At 42.3% G+C, this 15,513-nt stretch overlaps 2 protein-coding genes across 2 annotated transcripts; one reads left to right on the top strand and one right to left on the bottom strand.

Moving 5' to 3' along the window:
• Positions 1–3,713: 3,713 nt before the first annotated feature.
• Positions 3,714–13,971, top strand: LOC132885212 (ruvB-like 1). The gene is made up of 11 exons (XM_060919623.1): positions 3,714–4,055; positions 5,418–5,504; positions 5,643–5,775; positions 9,092–9,243; positions 10,913–11,002; positions 11,616–11,765; positions 12,403–12,466; positions 12,572–12,770; positions 12,879–12,981; positions 13,065–13,156; positions 13,504–13,971. Exons 1-11 carry the CDS (start codon positions 3,915–3,917, stop codon positions 13,661–13,663), a joined length of 1,371 nt encoding a protein of 456 aa, XP_060775606.1. The 5' UTR covers positions 3,714–3,914; the 3' UTR covers positions 13,664–13,971.
• A 182-nt stretch (positions 13,972–14,153) lies between these two features.
• On the bottom strand, positions 14,154–15,270 carry mustn1a (musculoskeletal, embryonic nuclear protein 1a). The gene is made up of 3 exons (XM_060919628.1): positions 15,003–15,270; positions 14,783–14,915; positions 14,154–14,324 (listed from the first exon to the last, which is right to left on the bottom strand). The coding sequence occupies exons 1-3, from the start codon at positions 15,009–15,011 to the stop codon at positions 14,236–14,238; spliced, it is 231 nt and encodes a 76-aa protein (XP_060775611.1). The 5' UTR covers positions 15,012–15,270; the 3' UTR covers positions 14,154–14,235.
• Positions 15,271–15,513: the final 243 nt, after the last annotated feature.

Raw genomic sequence — 15,513 nt, 5'->3', positions numbered from 1 at the left:
TACACAGAGGGCTTTTATTTCACAACTTTTCAGTTTAAATCGCCCGTTTCTAATATGCGGCATAACGCACAAACACACACACACACTCTGCGTTCTCATCCCGGGTTGCGCTCCCTCTCCTCTCTCTCTGCCTCCTTAAATAGGGAGCGGTTACTGGGAAAACACACACAAACGCAGGTTAATTACAGTCAGGTGTAGCGATTCTGCCACTCACCTTCCCCGGCTCCACCCTCCCGTCACAGACCGGCTCTTGACCACGCCCCCGCTGCCACAGTCTGGTTGTGGTGTTGTGCTACAGATCTCTGTTGGAAAATGGAACTGTTGATCTCCAATCTCCACTCTGTCCCAGACAAGAGGAGTGAGGGTGCTGGTCTCCTGCTGATGGTGTCTGTGGACTCCCCTTGCCTCTGGAAATGGATCCACTGTTGGGTCCTTGGCTGACTCCCTTGGCTCACCTCTTGCTTCTTTCTCTCCACCACCTCCGCAAGCTTCCTGAGCACCTGGTTGTGTCTCCACCTGAACCGGCCCTGTGCGAGAGCGGTCCTGCAGCTTGCCAGAATGTGCTGGAGGGAGGTGTTGGTGGTCCCACAGAAGGTCACAGGCTTGCTTTGTATCCAGACACTGGTGCAGATTGCAGGGGGAAGGCAGGGTGTCCTAGATTGCCCAAATAAGGAAACTGAGTTGGGCTTTTGGTAGCTTCCATAAGTCTGTCCAGCTCCCTGCCCGGCTTACCACCCTCTTCCATGTTGTCCAGCACCCCTGTGCCATGGCCTTCACCCTGTACCCCTCCTGAGCCATCCTCCTGATCTCAGAAATAACAAGGTCCTTCCTCTCCTCTTCACTGGCTCTGGACCACAAGATGGGTGGATCACTCCATCCAAGGCCTGCCTGTCCTGATTGGACTGTACCCACTACCTCCTTGTGTTGTAGCCTGCCCACTGCTTTTTCCACTTCTTCCTCTGCCCTCCATTTCCTCCCTGTCACCATACGGGTATGCATGTCCCTCATAAACTCCTCAACAGAGTCCCTTAGCTCCATCGCCAGCCTTGCCTTCTCATGCCTGTACCCAAGGGTAATTGATTTTAGGGGTAGCTGCAGTGTGTTCCTCCCATACAGGCTTGTTGTTGAGAGGCACTTTTGGGAGTCCCATCCGTTTTCAGATGAACGAGTTGACTTTTGCTTCTATCCTGCTTATGGCTGTAAAGGTGACTTCACACAGCTTCAGTGGCTGTTACTGTTGGGTACAAGATGACGCTAAAGCACCACACCAGGTAGCTGGCTTGACTCAATCTTGACCAGGCCTTTTGACAGCTGCTGGAAGGGGTGGGCTTCCCTATTTTCTTGTCTGAGAGACTGGATGTGGACTACCTTTCCAGACTTCGGAGGGGCTGATTGGCAGTGGGGGGAGGATGTCTTCTTGCCAATGGTGAAGGTGGCCCTGTCCTCCAGCTTTCCTCTCTGCAGGGAAAGACTCCTTTTTTTTTATTTTTCCTGCCTTGAATTTCATCCTAGCCCAAGAGATCGGTTTGTCTAGCCTCTTCAGGAGCCTAGCTGTGCAAGGTGCAGTTTGAAGCAGGCATGTGATGTCATCCATGAAGCTCCTTAGAGGGGGGAGCCTCCAGCCTGCTGACTCCACCAACCACCTGCCAAGGCAATGATGAAGAGGCTAGAGGAGATGGAACATCCATCCATTTATCTGTAGCCGCTTATCCTGTTCTACAGGGTTGCGGGCAAGCTGGAGCCTATTCTAGCTGACTATGGGCAAGAAGCAGGGTACACCCTGGACAAGTCGCCAGGTCATCGCAAGGCTGACAGGAAATGGAACATCCCATCGCAATTCCCACTTCCAGTTGCTGCCAGATGGTAGTGGAATCTTGCTGAGTCCATGTGCTTCATGGCCCACTGGTTGAGAAACACTGTCTTAAGGTGTTCAAAATTGGTGTGCTGGGACTTTTTATAGATGTCGCTTAGTTTATAGACACCTATTCCAGAATACTCAGGGGGAACAGGGAAAAAAGTTGTCTGAATCATTGATCTACAGTTAGCGAACTGTAAACATAGAATATTTTGTGTTTTCAGTTTTTCTTCTCACACACTCCTTTGCTAACCATCCATACATTGTGAAAAAGATGGCTGGCGTTCATTCATGCTAAAACAAGTGCGAACTTTGCTAATTCACGCTTATTTGTGGAATGGTTCATGGTACTGTCTGTTGTGGGACATGTCCCCATTATGGTTTTAAAAAGAAAGACTTCAACATGTTAAATCTAATTACAACGCTCAAGTCATTTAACGACTTCAACACCATTTAGCACATTCAATAAAGTTTTTAATAGTTTTTTTGTCTCTCTAATCTTTTAGTGAGGGTTTCAGGTAAAACTGAAATTTAGGCTGCAAAAAATCTCTACTAATCTAAGGAACCCATGAGGAATCTTTTTTTTTTTCCTTTCCTTTTTTATTTTAGTGTCGAAACTGTGGGAAACAAAAGTTGTCTGTGTACCTTGAATGCAGGTATCTCTAGTGTATCATTGACACAGTGCCCCCTGCAGGATGGTGTCTGTCATGACATTGAATATTATCGTTTATAATAATATAAACTGGCTTGAAAATAATTTTCTATTTCTGGACTTCTACAAAATCAAGATAATGCTTATAGGTACACATCAAAGGTTTGCCAGGGTCACCAATTTTTGTGTTGCAGCACGCAATAAGACTTTAACTAGAGTTTATCAGTTCAAGTATCTTGGTGGTGTGCTTGATCCAGCCCCCTCTGGGAATGACCACATTTCCACAAAAATCTCATCTCGGTTGGGCATGTTACAGAAAGCCCGTAAGATCATCCCTCGTGAGGCTTATATCACTTTATATAACACCATGGTACTTCCCCTGTTTGATTACTGTTCAGCTGTCCGGGATGGTTGTGGAAAAACTAATCGCGACTATTAAATCCAAAAACATTACTGAACAATCTTTAAATCTGAGACGCAGTGCTGCTCAGAGCTCTGGCCTTTCCGCTGTCGACATGTCCCAACACACCCACGTTAAAGTTCAGAGTTTTGGCGAGACCGTCCCTAGGCGTCGGCTCTGGATCTGCCATATCCAAGGGATCTGCTCTTATAACACTGACCTGATCTCACTCAGTCAACTCGGTGCATGAACAGACTTTGGTCGGAGATCGATTAAGATCTGCGGTTGCAGATTTTTATAAATGGAAAAACAATATTATGCTGACAGTAATATATCCTAATGGTATGTTATTTCGTTTTAATTTACGCCAACAAAACTATATTAATTCACTACACGGGCCAAACTTGCTCGAAAGTTTTATAATTGGACAGATTCACTTCCTGCGTCACTATCAAATGTTTCCGGCTGCAAATATGGTTCAGAGTATTCAGGTTCCACATCGTTTAGCTCGAGGTCTTGCAACATAAAAAGCTAAGAAACAATAATTGAAATAAGAGATGTATCGTGTGCATAGACGAATGAAAAACTTGCTTTGTTTCGTTCATTATTGTGCACAGTTCCAAAAAATTTAATAATAATCGTAGCTGTTTCAGTACGACTCTTTAATCTTGCACACGGGGGGTGGGTGGGTCAAGTGAGCTTTCTTCCAGATAGACACCGAAATTATCCAATCGACACACAAATAAAAAGCGTCCTAGCCAATAAGCACACGGTGCACGCTAACGGAGGCGTAACTTCCGGAAATTTCCTTGGTAACCCGCATGGAAACAAGCTTCCCTGTGCGTATGTAGTCGCGCCGATTTTAGATGACTGGTGTTGAGAGCAGGTTTTCTGAATCAGAACCAGAATAAGAACTTCTTTGTCATAACATTGACACAACAAGCCAGAAGGAGCAAGATCAAGTAGTTTTCTCGCTTCCGTGAAGCTTTCGGATTGCAGGTAAAGCCATGAAGATCGAGGAGGTGAAAAGCACAACGAAGACCCAGCGCATTGCGTCTCACAGCCATGTGAAAGGTCTCGGGTTAGACGACGCCGGCTTTGCCAAACAGACTGCGTCCGGCCTTGTGGGCCAGGAGAGCGCCAGAGAGGTAGCGAGCTTTACTAACCAGCTCCTGTTAGCTGACGCTGCTCAGCCAGTCTGATGGAAGGATGGATCAACTGAAAACATACACAAGAAACACTTTATGGCACTTATTTCAGTTTCCTTACAAAGTGCACTACCGTTCAAAAGTTTGGGGTCACCCAGACAATTTTGTGTTTTCCATGAAAAGTCACACTTTTTTATTTACCACCATAAGTTGTAAAATGAATAGAAAATATAGGCAAGACATTTTTTTGGCCATTTTGAGCATTTAATCGACCCCACAAATGTGATGCTCCAGAAACTCAATCTGCTCAAAGGAAGGTCAGTTTTATAGCTTCTCTAAAGAGCTAAACTGTTTTCAGCTGTGCTAACATGATTGAACAAGGGTTTTCTAATCATCCATTAGCCTTCTGAGGCAATGAGCAAACACACTGTACCATTAGAACACTGGAGTGAGAGTTGCTGGAAATGGGCCTCTATACACCTATGGAGATATTGCACCAAAAACCAGACATTTGCAGCTAGAATAGTCATTTACCACATTAGCAATGTACAGAGTGGATTTCTGATTAGTTTAAAGCGATCTTCATTGAAAAGAACAGTGCTTTTCTTTCAAAAATAAGGACATTTCAAAGTGACCCCAAACTTTTGAACAGTAGTGTATTTAATTTTGTCTTAATGTTTTTCTTCTTTATGTTGATGGTTTAACAAGCTGGACACGTTAAACAGGCAGGAGAGAAGAAACGGCCAGATCTGTCTTTTATTTGACACGTTTTCATGTTTCCTCTCGGACACCTGATGCTGCTCATCTCATCTCATTATCTGTAGCCGCTTCATCCTGCTCCACAGGGCCGCAGGCAAGCTGGAGCCTATCCCAGCTGACTACGGGCGAAAGGCGGGGTACACCCTGGACAAGTCACCAGGTCATCACAGGGCTGACACATAGACACAGACAACCATTCACATTCACACCTACGGTCAATTTAGAGTCACCAGTTAACCTAACCTGCATGTCTTTGGACTGTGGGGGAAACCGGAGCACCCAGAGGAAACCCACGCGGACACGGGGAGAACATGCAAACTCCACACAGAAAGGCCCTCGCCGGCCACGGGGCTCGAACCCGGACCTTCTTGCTGTGAGGCGACAGCGCTAACCACTACACCACCGTGCCGCCCCTGATGCTGCTCTTGACGGGTTAATGAGGAGCTGAATGTTTTAATTTTAGAGCATGAAGAATCAAACTGCATTATACTGTGATATGAAACGCAGATGAATGCACTAAAGAAATAACTCGTAGTCTTTAGAGGTAATTACTGTGTACAGGCAAACTTTCTCTCTAATAACTGGTGCGAAATGTTCTTTCAGGCCTGTGGCATCATTGTAGAGCTGATTCGCTCGAAAAAGATGGCTGGCCGAGCTGTCTTACTGGCAGGCCCACCTGGAACTGGAAAGGTATTCCTTCCTCTTCTCCTACTTTACATGATGTGTTACACTGAAATTGTTTCAGATCCAAAGCAGTAGAATGTTTTTTGAGGCATTATGATGGTATAGAAGGTGTGTGTGTGTTAAACAACTATTTGTTCCGAACAGACTGCTTTAGCATTGGCCATGGCACAGGAGCTGGGCAATAAGGTGCCGTTCTGTCCCATGGTGGGCAGCGAAGTGTATTCATCAGAGATCAAGAAGACAGAGGTGCTGATGGAGAACTTCAGAAGAGCAATTGGTGAGTTTATAGATGTGTATACCAATATGAATAAAAGTGGGGGGTTCACTGTAGATTTTTCTACACACTTTTTCTGCTTCTGAGCTGGAACGATCGATCGTAACAAATAACAGATACAGAATTTACATCTGTGTAAAAGGGACAACCAACATTGCAGAACAGGGGTGTGATGTGTTTGTCACTCTTTTTTTTGTCGTCGTCCCCCCCCCAAGTCCAACACACATTCAAAAGTTTCTGTCTAGGGTCCGCACACCTTTCTGCCTCACATCACTTTCTACTTCTCTTCACTTTCTCCTCCAACATATTTCTGATCTCACAGCAGTTTTCTTGAAGAGCGGTGTGAGTGCTGTTGAAGTGCAATGCTAACAAAAGCAGCTCAGCCCTCAGTTTGCCTGCCATTATATTTTAGAAAGTAACACTGGTATGCTTGGGGTATTCGGATTTCCGACGAGTAACATGTTTTGCGATGCTCCGTTTTGCCACACGTTATGCCTCTGGTTGCGGAACGCCAGCATGCTGGGTAAAAACGCATGCTGGTGTGGCTTTATGCTGACTTTATTTGGTTCAGTGAAACCACCAAACCCAGAATATTGAAGAATCTTCTTTACACCACTGTTGCACAATATCTGTGTAAAAAGGGCTTGTGTCCTGCTTGAAAACATGTTGGAACTTCTAGAACAGGACTATACGCTGTGAGATTTGTTATTGTGCTTAGAGTTTACCTACAGACATTTGCACTTTGTTACCCACTTGAATGAACACACACACATTATTACTAACAACTAAAGTAATGGCTAGCATGTAATAACATCTGCAGATCTACAGTGCTAAACCGTTTACTGCTGCAATTATTAACATCTGTGGCTTTTACGCGTTTAAATGTTTTTGAATTCTTTAATTTATAATTTGTTTTTCAGAATCTAGGAGATTCCACCCAGTCCAAAATTCTGTGCTTGCAAAGTCTCTGTGACTTTCTTCAAAACTGAAAATCTAATTCAAATTCAATAATTTGCATAAAACATGTTCTTTTCCCACACCCCAAAACGTTTCTCATCCATGTAAATCTGAAAACGCAATGTTTTCTCTTTAAAGGAACAGTCCACCGTACTTCCATAATGAAATATGCTCTTATCTGAATTGAGACGAGCTGCTCAGTACCTCTCCGAGCTTTGCGCGACCTCCCAGTCAGTCAGACGCGCTGTTACTCCTGTTAGCAATGTAGCTAGGCTCAGCATGGCCAATGGTATTTTTTGGGGCTGTAGTTAGATGCGACCAAACTCTTCCGCGTTTTTCCTGTTTACATAGGTTTACAGGCGGCACGGTGGTGTAGTGGTTAGCGCTGTCGCCTCACAGCAAGAAGGTCCTGGGTTCGAGCCCCGGGGCCGGCGAGGGCCTTTCTGTGTGGAGTTTGCATGTTCTCCCCGTGTCTGCGTGGGTTTCCTCCGGGTGCTCCGGTTTCCCCCACAGTCCAAAGACATGCAGGTTAGGTTAACTGGTGACTCTAAATTGACCGTAGGTGTGAATGTGAGTGTGAATGGTTGTCTGTGTCTATGTGTCAGCCCTGTGATGACCTGGCGACTTGTCCAGGGTGTACCCCGCCTTTCGCCCATAGTCAGCTGGGATATGCTCCAGCTTGCCTGCGACCCTGTAGAACAGGATAAAGCGGCTAGAGATAATGAGATGAGATGAGACATAGGTTTACAGTGGTGCTTGAAAGTTTGTGAACCCTTTAGAATTTTCTATATTTCTGCATAAAAATGACCTAAAACATCATCAGATTTTCACGCAAGTCCTAAAAGTAGATAAAGAGAACCCAGTTAAACAAACGAGACAAAAATATTATACTTGGTCATTTATTTATTGAGGAAAATGATCCAATATTACATATCTGTGAGTGGCAAAAGTATGTGAACCTTTGCTTTCAGTATCTGGTGTGACCCCCTTGTGCAGCAATAACTGCAACTAAACATTTACAGTAACTGTTGATCAGTCCTGCACACCGGCTTGGAGGAATTTTAGCCCATTCCTCCGTACAGAACAGCTTCAACTCTGGGATGTTGGTGGGTTTCCTCACATGAACTGCTCGCTTCAGGTCCTTCCACAAAATTTCGATTGGATTAAGGTCAGGACTTTGACTTGGCCATTCCAAAACATTAACTGTAATCTTCTTTAACCATTCTTTGGTAGAATGACTTGTGTGCTTAAGGTCGTTGTCTTGCTGCATGACCCACCTTCTCTTGAGATTCAGTTCATGGACAGATGTCCTGACATTTTCCTTTAGAATTCACTGGTATAATTCAGAATTCATTGTTCCATCAATGATGGCAAGCCGTCCTGGCCCAGATGCAGCAAAACGGGCCCAAACCATGATACTACCACCACCATGTTTCACAGATGGGATATGGTTCTTATGCTGGAATGCAGTGTTTTCCTTTCTCCAAACATGAGGCTTCTCATTTCAACCAAAATGCTCTATTTTGGTCTCATCCTTCACAAAACATTTTTTCCAATAGCTGTCTGGCTTGTCCGCGTGATCTTTAGCAAACTGCAGATGAGCAGCAATGTTCTTCTGGAGAGCAGTGGCTTTCTCCTTGCAACCCTGCCATACACACCATTGTTGTTCAGTGTTCTCCTGATGGTGGACTCATGAACATTAATATTAACCAACGTGAGAGAGGCCTTCAGTTGCTTAGAAGTTACCCTGGGGTCCTTTACTGAGCTCCGTATCAGTGCACTGTCGAAGCGCGCAGAAGGTGTTAGTACGCCTGTCATTATAGTGCGGACTTTCCGTAGCATAGAAAATCGCTACGTTTCAATTTGTGTAACTGAACTTTGTTTCATGTCACTGGTCATATAAACCTATGTAAACAGGAAAAACGCGGAAGAGTTTGGTCGCATCTAACTACAGCCCCAAAAAATACCATTGGCCATGCTGAGCCTAGCTACATTGCTAACAGGAGTAACAGCGCGTCTGACTGACTGGGAGGTCGCGCAAAGCTCGGAGAGGTACGGAGCAGCTCGTCTCAATTCAGATAAGAGCATATTTCATTATGGAAGTACGGTGGACTGTTCCTTTAAAGCATAATATAACTCTTACTTTGAAACCCAAATGTAGGCATAAAAAGACAAACTAAAATCTTCTGACATTTTTCTTTTGGTTTCCAATAGCATGAAAAGATTTAAAATCGCTACATATCTTATTGTCTTTAATAACTTTGACTTCAGAGGGATAACTTTTAATAGTAGCATAACATATTTCCACCTGTGTCCTTCATACCAGTTAAAGAATGAGTGAGTTTTATGTTGATATATGTAGGATTGCGGATTAAGGAGACAAAGGAAGTGTATGAAGGTGAAGTGACAGAGCTGACCCCATGTGAGACGGAGAATCCAATGGGTGGTTATGGCAAAACCGTCAGTCATGTCATCATTGGACTAAAGACAGCAAAAGGCACCAAACAGCTGAAGGTATGTGTGTATAAATACAACCCCAATTCCAAAAAAAAAAAGTTAGGACACTGTGTAAAACATAAATCAAAACTGAATGTGAATATTTGCAAATCTTGGAAACCCTATATTTCATTGAAAATAGTACAAAGACAACATATCAAATGTTGGAACTGAGAAATTTTTGTTTTTTGAAAAATATATGCTCATTTTGAATTTGATGTCAGCAACACGTTTCAGAAAAGTTGGGACAGGGGCAACAAAAGTCTGAAAAAGTTGTGTAATGCTTTAAAAAAACAACAATAATAAAACAACTCATTTGGTTAATTGGCAACAGGTCAGTAACATGATTGGGTTATAAAAAAGAGCATCCCAGATAGGCTGAGCCTCTCAGAAGTAAAGATGGGGAGGGGTTCACCGCTCTGAAAGACTGTGTGGCCAAACAGTACAACGATTTAAGAATAACGTTCCTCAATGTAAAATTGCAAAGAATTTGGGGATCACATGATCTATGGTACAGAACATCATTAAAAGATTCAGAGAATCTGGAGAAATCTCTGTATGCAAGAGACAAGGCTGAAAACTGACATTGGGTGCCTGTGATCTTCAGGCCCTCAGACGACACTGCATTGAAAGCAGACACGTGTCTGTAACGGAAATCACTGTATGGGCTCAGGAACACTTCAGAAAACCATCGTCTGTGAAAACGGTTCATTACTGCATCCACACATGCAAGTTAAAACCAGATATAAACAATATCCAGAAACACCGCCACCTTCTCTGAGCTCTTTTACAATGTACTGAGGCAAAATGGAAAATTGTCCCAAGGTCTGATGAATCAAAATTAGAAATTCTTTTTAGAAATCATGGACACCACTTCCTCCAGGCTAAAGAGGAGAGGGAGCATCCGGCTTATTAGCGCACAGTTCAAAAGTCAGTATCTGTGATGGTATGAGGGTGCATTAGTGCACATGACATGGGGGAGCTTGTTCATCTGGGAAGGCATCATTAATGCTGAATGATATATATATATATACACACACGTTTCAGAGCAATATGCTGCCATCCAGACAAAATATTTTTCAGGGAAAGCCTTCCTTCTTTCAGTAAGACAATGTCAAACTGCTTTCTGCACATATCAAAACTGTATGGCTCTGTCGTAAGAGTCCAGGTGCTAAACTGACCTGCCTACAATCAGACCTGTGTCCCATTTAAAACATTTGGTGCCTTATGAAGTGCAAAATACAACAAAGGAGACCCTGAACTGCTGAGCAACTGAAATTGTATATCAGACAAGAATGGGACACTGTTTCTCTTTCAAAACTACAGCAACTGGTCTCCTCAGTTCCCAAACATTTAGAGTGTTGTTAAAATAGAGGTGATGCAGCACAGTAGTAAACATGCACCTGTCCCAACCTTTCTGAAACATGTTTGCTGACATCAAATTCAAAATGAGCATATGTTTTTCAAAAAACAAAATTTCCTCATTTTTCAACATTTTGATATGTTGTCTTTGTACTGTTGTCAATAAAACATAGTTTCCATGATTTGCAAATTATCGCATTTTGTTTTTATTTACAGTTTACACAGCGTCCCAACTTTTTTTGCAATTTGGGTTGTAAATAATTCTGTGGGAATGGCAGTTAATGATATGACGTCTTGATATCCGTTCCTTTTGTGTGTGACGCAGCTCGATCCCAGTATCTACGAGAGCCTGCAGAAGGAGAGAGTGGAGGTTGGTGATGTCATCTACATTGAAGCTAACAGTGGAGCAGTAAAGGTAAGGACAACACACAACCTGTTGCTGTTTCTGCTGAACACTCGCTGGTTAAGGGTGTTGAGGTAACTTGTAGGCAGTGCAGGTCTATTGGACACTGAGCAAAAGAGATGTTTAAACCTCATACTGCTGACATACACAAACCCAAAGATTTCCAGTGCATCCTTATACACTTCAGCACTGCTGACTTTCTAATGAGGAAAAGTCATGGCCTAATGGTTAGAGAAGCAGCTTTGGGACCAAAAGGTCATCAGTTTGATTCCCTGGACCAGCAGGAATGGCTGAAGTGCCCTTGAGCAAGGCACCTAACCCCTAACTGCTCCCCGGGCTGCTCTGGGTATGTTGTGTGTCGCTCTGGATAAGAGTGTCTGCTAAATACCTGTAATGTAATGATTCCTTTTCAAAATGCCTGAGAACTTTGCAAAGAAATTCTTGAAGCAAAATGAGCACAGGGCACATGCTTGTTTATATACGCATTTACTCGTTGGATTACTGAGTGTTTCACCATTTCCCCAACTGCTCTTTGAACATGCATACTGTCCGTATGGTCCTCGCGGCACGTTTGGAGCTGTTCTTGGTCATTCTGTAATTGCTCTGTGCTGTGATTGGTCTGCAGAGACAAGGGCGCTGTGACACCTTTGCAACAGAGTTTGACTTGGAGGCTGAAGAATACGTTCCATTGCCCAAAGGAGATGTACACAAGAAGAAAGAGATTATACAAGATGTTACGCTACATGACCTGGATGTAGCTAATGCGCGCCCTCAGGTACACGCACGCACGCACACACACACACATACGCACATGGTAAATGATTTTATTTTTCTATATAAATAATGAGGCATTATTAATAACAAATTATAATGAATTTCTTAAACTTTGGATACTGTTTGTTTGTTTTTCAAATGGTATACGACACATCTATCTAAATTCTATCTGCTTGGAGTAATTTAATTTTATACACTGCTTTGGTGTGTACTAATAAAATTATTTACTAGTGGCTATTATTTTACTTCATGTTATTATGGTGTCTTGATGTAGTTGATTGTTAGTAGTGCTAAGTGAAGGGAGAGAGAGATGAGACCAGTCTTGAATATTTTACCAGTCAAAAGTCTTAGCAATTATTGTCTTAAATTTGAGTTTATGCAGGATTGGATGTTTTGTTTTGTTTTTTAAATTTTTTTTTTGGGGGGGGGCTGCTCCCCCAACAGCCCTATGTTATGAGACTAGCATTAGCTACCTATTTTTGAGTTAGCTAATGTGGGTGTTTTGCTAAAAGTAAAGGTTTATATTTAATTTATCTTCATGTGAAGGTCATTTATTCAAAGACCTTCACATATCCTGGAATGTAGCTTGTATGTATGTGTGCATGTACAGTGTCACTTAAACCGACTCTGTGCTTTAGGGAGGTCAGGACATCCTTTCTATGATGGGTCAGCTGATGAAACCTAGGAAGACTGAGATCACCGGTAAGATGCATGTATACACACAACGGTCATTTGATTCCAGATGCATACCAATGTCCAAGTTTATTGAGTTGCTTTCATATTTGAACGTGGTGTGTGCTTTTATAGATAAGCTACGAGGAGAGATCAACAAAGTGGTGAACAGATACATAGATCAAGGTGTGGCAGAACTCGTGCCTGGTGTTCTGTTCATCGATGAGGTTCATATGCTGGATATTGAGTGTTTCACTTACCTGCACCGAGCTCTGGAGAGCGCCATCTCCCCAATCGTAGTGTTCGCATCCAACCGAGGAAACTGTCTCATCAGGTAGGACTCCTTTCACTTAAGTATTTTAAAGGCACTTACTAACAGGCAGCCCTTTTTTGATTGCAAAATGTTTTTTTTAAATTAATTAATTAAAATTTATTTATTTAGAGGGACAGAGGACATTAAGTCTCCTCATGGAATACCTCTTGATCTGCTGGATCGAATTATGATCATCGGAACCATGCAGTATGCTCCTCAAGAAGTGAAACAGGTGAATATATAAAAAAAAAAAAAAAGATGAGAAAAAAAACATACAACTGTGCTTTTGCTAACTTCAGTCTATTTGTAATGTAGATTATTAAGATTCGAGCTCAGACAGAAGGCATAAACATCAGCGAGGAGGCTTTAACTCACCTGGGAGAGATCGGCACTAAGACCACTCTCAGGTAACACTTGCAGTATAAATTAGTACATTGTACATAAGAAAAAAAAAACACTTTTGAAGCAATCTTAAGGCCTCTATTAATTACATTAGCCAGTCGTCGACTGATCATTAGTTATGGGGAACTGGTATACTCATTAACAGGATTTCTCTTAGAATTTTGTAGGTTTGGGTTATCATCCATATTGGAACAGCATATACTAAAGTTATACCATTTACTCACACCTTTGTCATGCAACACTCGCATCCCTACCCCCTACTTCTTTAATAGGTTCTATAATGGGTTTTATGTCTTCAACATGCAAAACAGTTTAATGTACTTAAAGCAATGAATTATTTGTCTGTGTGCAGGTATGCTGTGCAGCTCTTAACACCTGCCAGTCTGCTGGCTCAAGTTCAGGGGAAAGAAGTTGTAGAAAGAGAACAAGTGGAAGAAATTAATGAGCTCTTCTATGATGCCAAGTCTTCGGCAAAGCTCCTTCAGGATCAGCACACCAAGTTCATGAAGTAAAACTTTGTAACTCGGCACTCACTTGTTTTCTGTTTCACTGGTCCCACAGTTCAGGTCTGCTCTTAAACTCTTCAGGCAAAATGTGCAAGACAGCAAAGCCACAACACCTAGAGTACATCTAATAAAATACTATTACAAATGGGAAATTGTTAAATAAGAATAATATTGTCCTCCCAGTGAGTTTTCCTGGTACCTGTATATTTGAGGTCTTTGCCTGATTGTTTGTTTTTTCCTTTTTATAGATTATTTTTACAAACTGCTAATGTTTTGTTTGTTTGTTTTCCAGAACAATAAATTTTAAGAATTTTTAAATAAAATGTATTTTCTCCTTTTTCATATATGGTGCTAAACCTCACTTTCTGGTTCAGTATTTAACTGCACTGTAGGAAATTATTGCATTTGTATTTAGAACAGTACAAAAACAGAATATAGGTTATGCTATAGTTGTGTAAAATGCGTTGGTCCCACAAAGGTGCCTGAAATCATCATGTATAACTTTTCTGTTTTTATTCAATCCTTTTTCAACAACATACAATACAAATTTTGAAAGTATGTAAATGTGATTTTCCATGTCACTTTTTCCTGCTGGGTTTGCTGAAGACGGTCTCTGCTCCTGATCGAGCATTACTGAACACAGACGGTGCGACTTTTCCCGCACGCTCTGCATAGCGGGAGACAAACAGAAGTTAATAGCTGATGAAGGCTGGATGAATTTATTATGAACATTCCATAAAAGTCCTAAATTACAGAAATGGGTTTAAAGTTCAGTAACTATAGCATACTAGTTAATTTACATTTCTGTAATGTTGCGTTCACTAGTTGTCCTGTAAACACACGATTCTGTGATGATAACCAGTGCTGTTTCACTGAGTTGGAGGAGTGGCTAAAGATTTCTGTGTAAACACATTTCTCTCCCCACAGGGAATATTTTTGTGCGTCTGTGTGCCCTGGTTTGGAGACCCTCTGCTACTTTATATGGAGTGGAAACACCAGCAAACCTGAGGCATTCACACAGGCATATTTTACACCCCACCAAGCAAGAACTTCTGTTCTTATTCTTCTCTTTGGTGTAACATACAGCTTGTGTTCCTGTACTGTCAGGGTCATTGCTCCACTCACCACATTCCTCCATCACTTCAAACGTCTTGCTCTTCACTGTAGTCCCGAATGCCAGCTTATCCCTTGCTTGAATCAGGTCCTCATCCCTCACCTCTGGCCTCTTTATCTTGCCCTCCTCGCTCTCCTCCTGTAGCTGTAGGGGGGAAAAACAGAAATGCTACAGATTCACAGCTGATGATGATCATCAATCTGTATCTCATACAAAATCCTTTTCACATGCCTGAGACATGTTCAGGAGGTTTCAACTGGTGCTCAAATCCAGACTATACTGCAGCCTTGTAGATTTGCTTGGAGCTCTTGATGTTTCCTTCCTTCCTTTAAATACACACAAACCCCAATGGACTATAATTATGCTGGCCGAAGCATGAGTCAGTCTGTTCCTCCTCCCTCTTCCTCAGTTCACACGGTGATGTATATGATGGCTTTTTATTCTAACTGGTTCATGCAGCTGTGAAAAATAAATTGTGCCTTTAGATGTATTTTGAAGCAGTGCTCCTGGATCTCTTTATAACATTGTGTGTGTGTGCACGCATACTTTTAGTTCATCACCTGTTTTTCATTTGTGTGATCTTAAGTCAGCAAGTGTACTCCCTTCCTCATTCCTCTGAAATGACATACTGTATGTTTACACAAAACTAACTTTTTTTTAAAGGTCTAACAGATGCGAGTTCTCTCATCCTCATCTGCTTCTCATCACTGTGATTAATCTACATGCTCAAAACATTACATCA

The sequence above is a fragment of the Neoarius graeffei genome, chromosome 4 (genome assembly GCF_027579695.1).
Source record: "Neoarius graeffei isolate fNeoGra1 chromosome 4, fNeoGra1.pri, whole genome shotgun sequence".
NCBI classification, from domain to species: Eukaryota; Metazoa; Chordata; class Actinopteri; order Siluriformes; family Ariidae; genus Neoarius; species Neoarius graeffei.
Note: the sequence above shows the minus strand (reverse complement) of the source record. Positions and strands in the feature narration are given on the sequence as shown.

Coding starts and splice junctions, on each gene's coding strand:
- LOC132885212 (XM_060919623.1), top strand. CDS start 3,915: ATGAAGATCGAGGAGGTGAAAAGCACAACGAAGACCCAGCGCATTGCG. Junction 5,505..5,642: donor GCCCACCTGGAACTGGAAAG/GTATTCCTTCCT, acceptor TGTTCCGAACAG/ACTGCTTTAGCATTGGCCAT. Junction 11,766..12,402: donor TAGCTAATGCGCGCCCTCAG/GTACACGCACGC, acceptor TCTGTGCTTTAG/GGAGGTCAGGACATCCTTTC.
- mustn1a (XM_060919628.1), bottom strand. Junction 14,325..14,782: donor TGAAGTGATGGAGGAATGTG/GTGAGTGGAGCA, acceptor CCCGCTATGCAG/AGCGTGCGGGAAAAGTCGCA.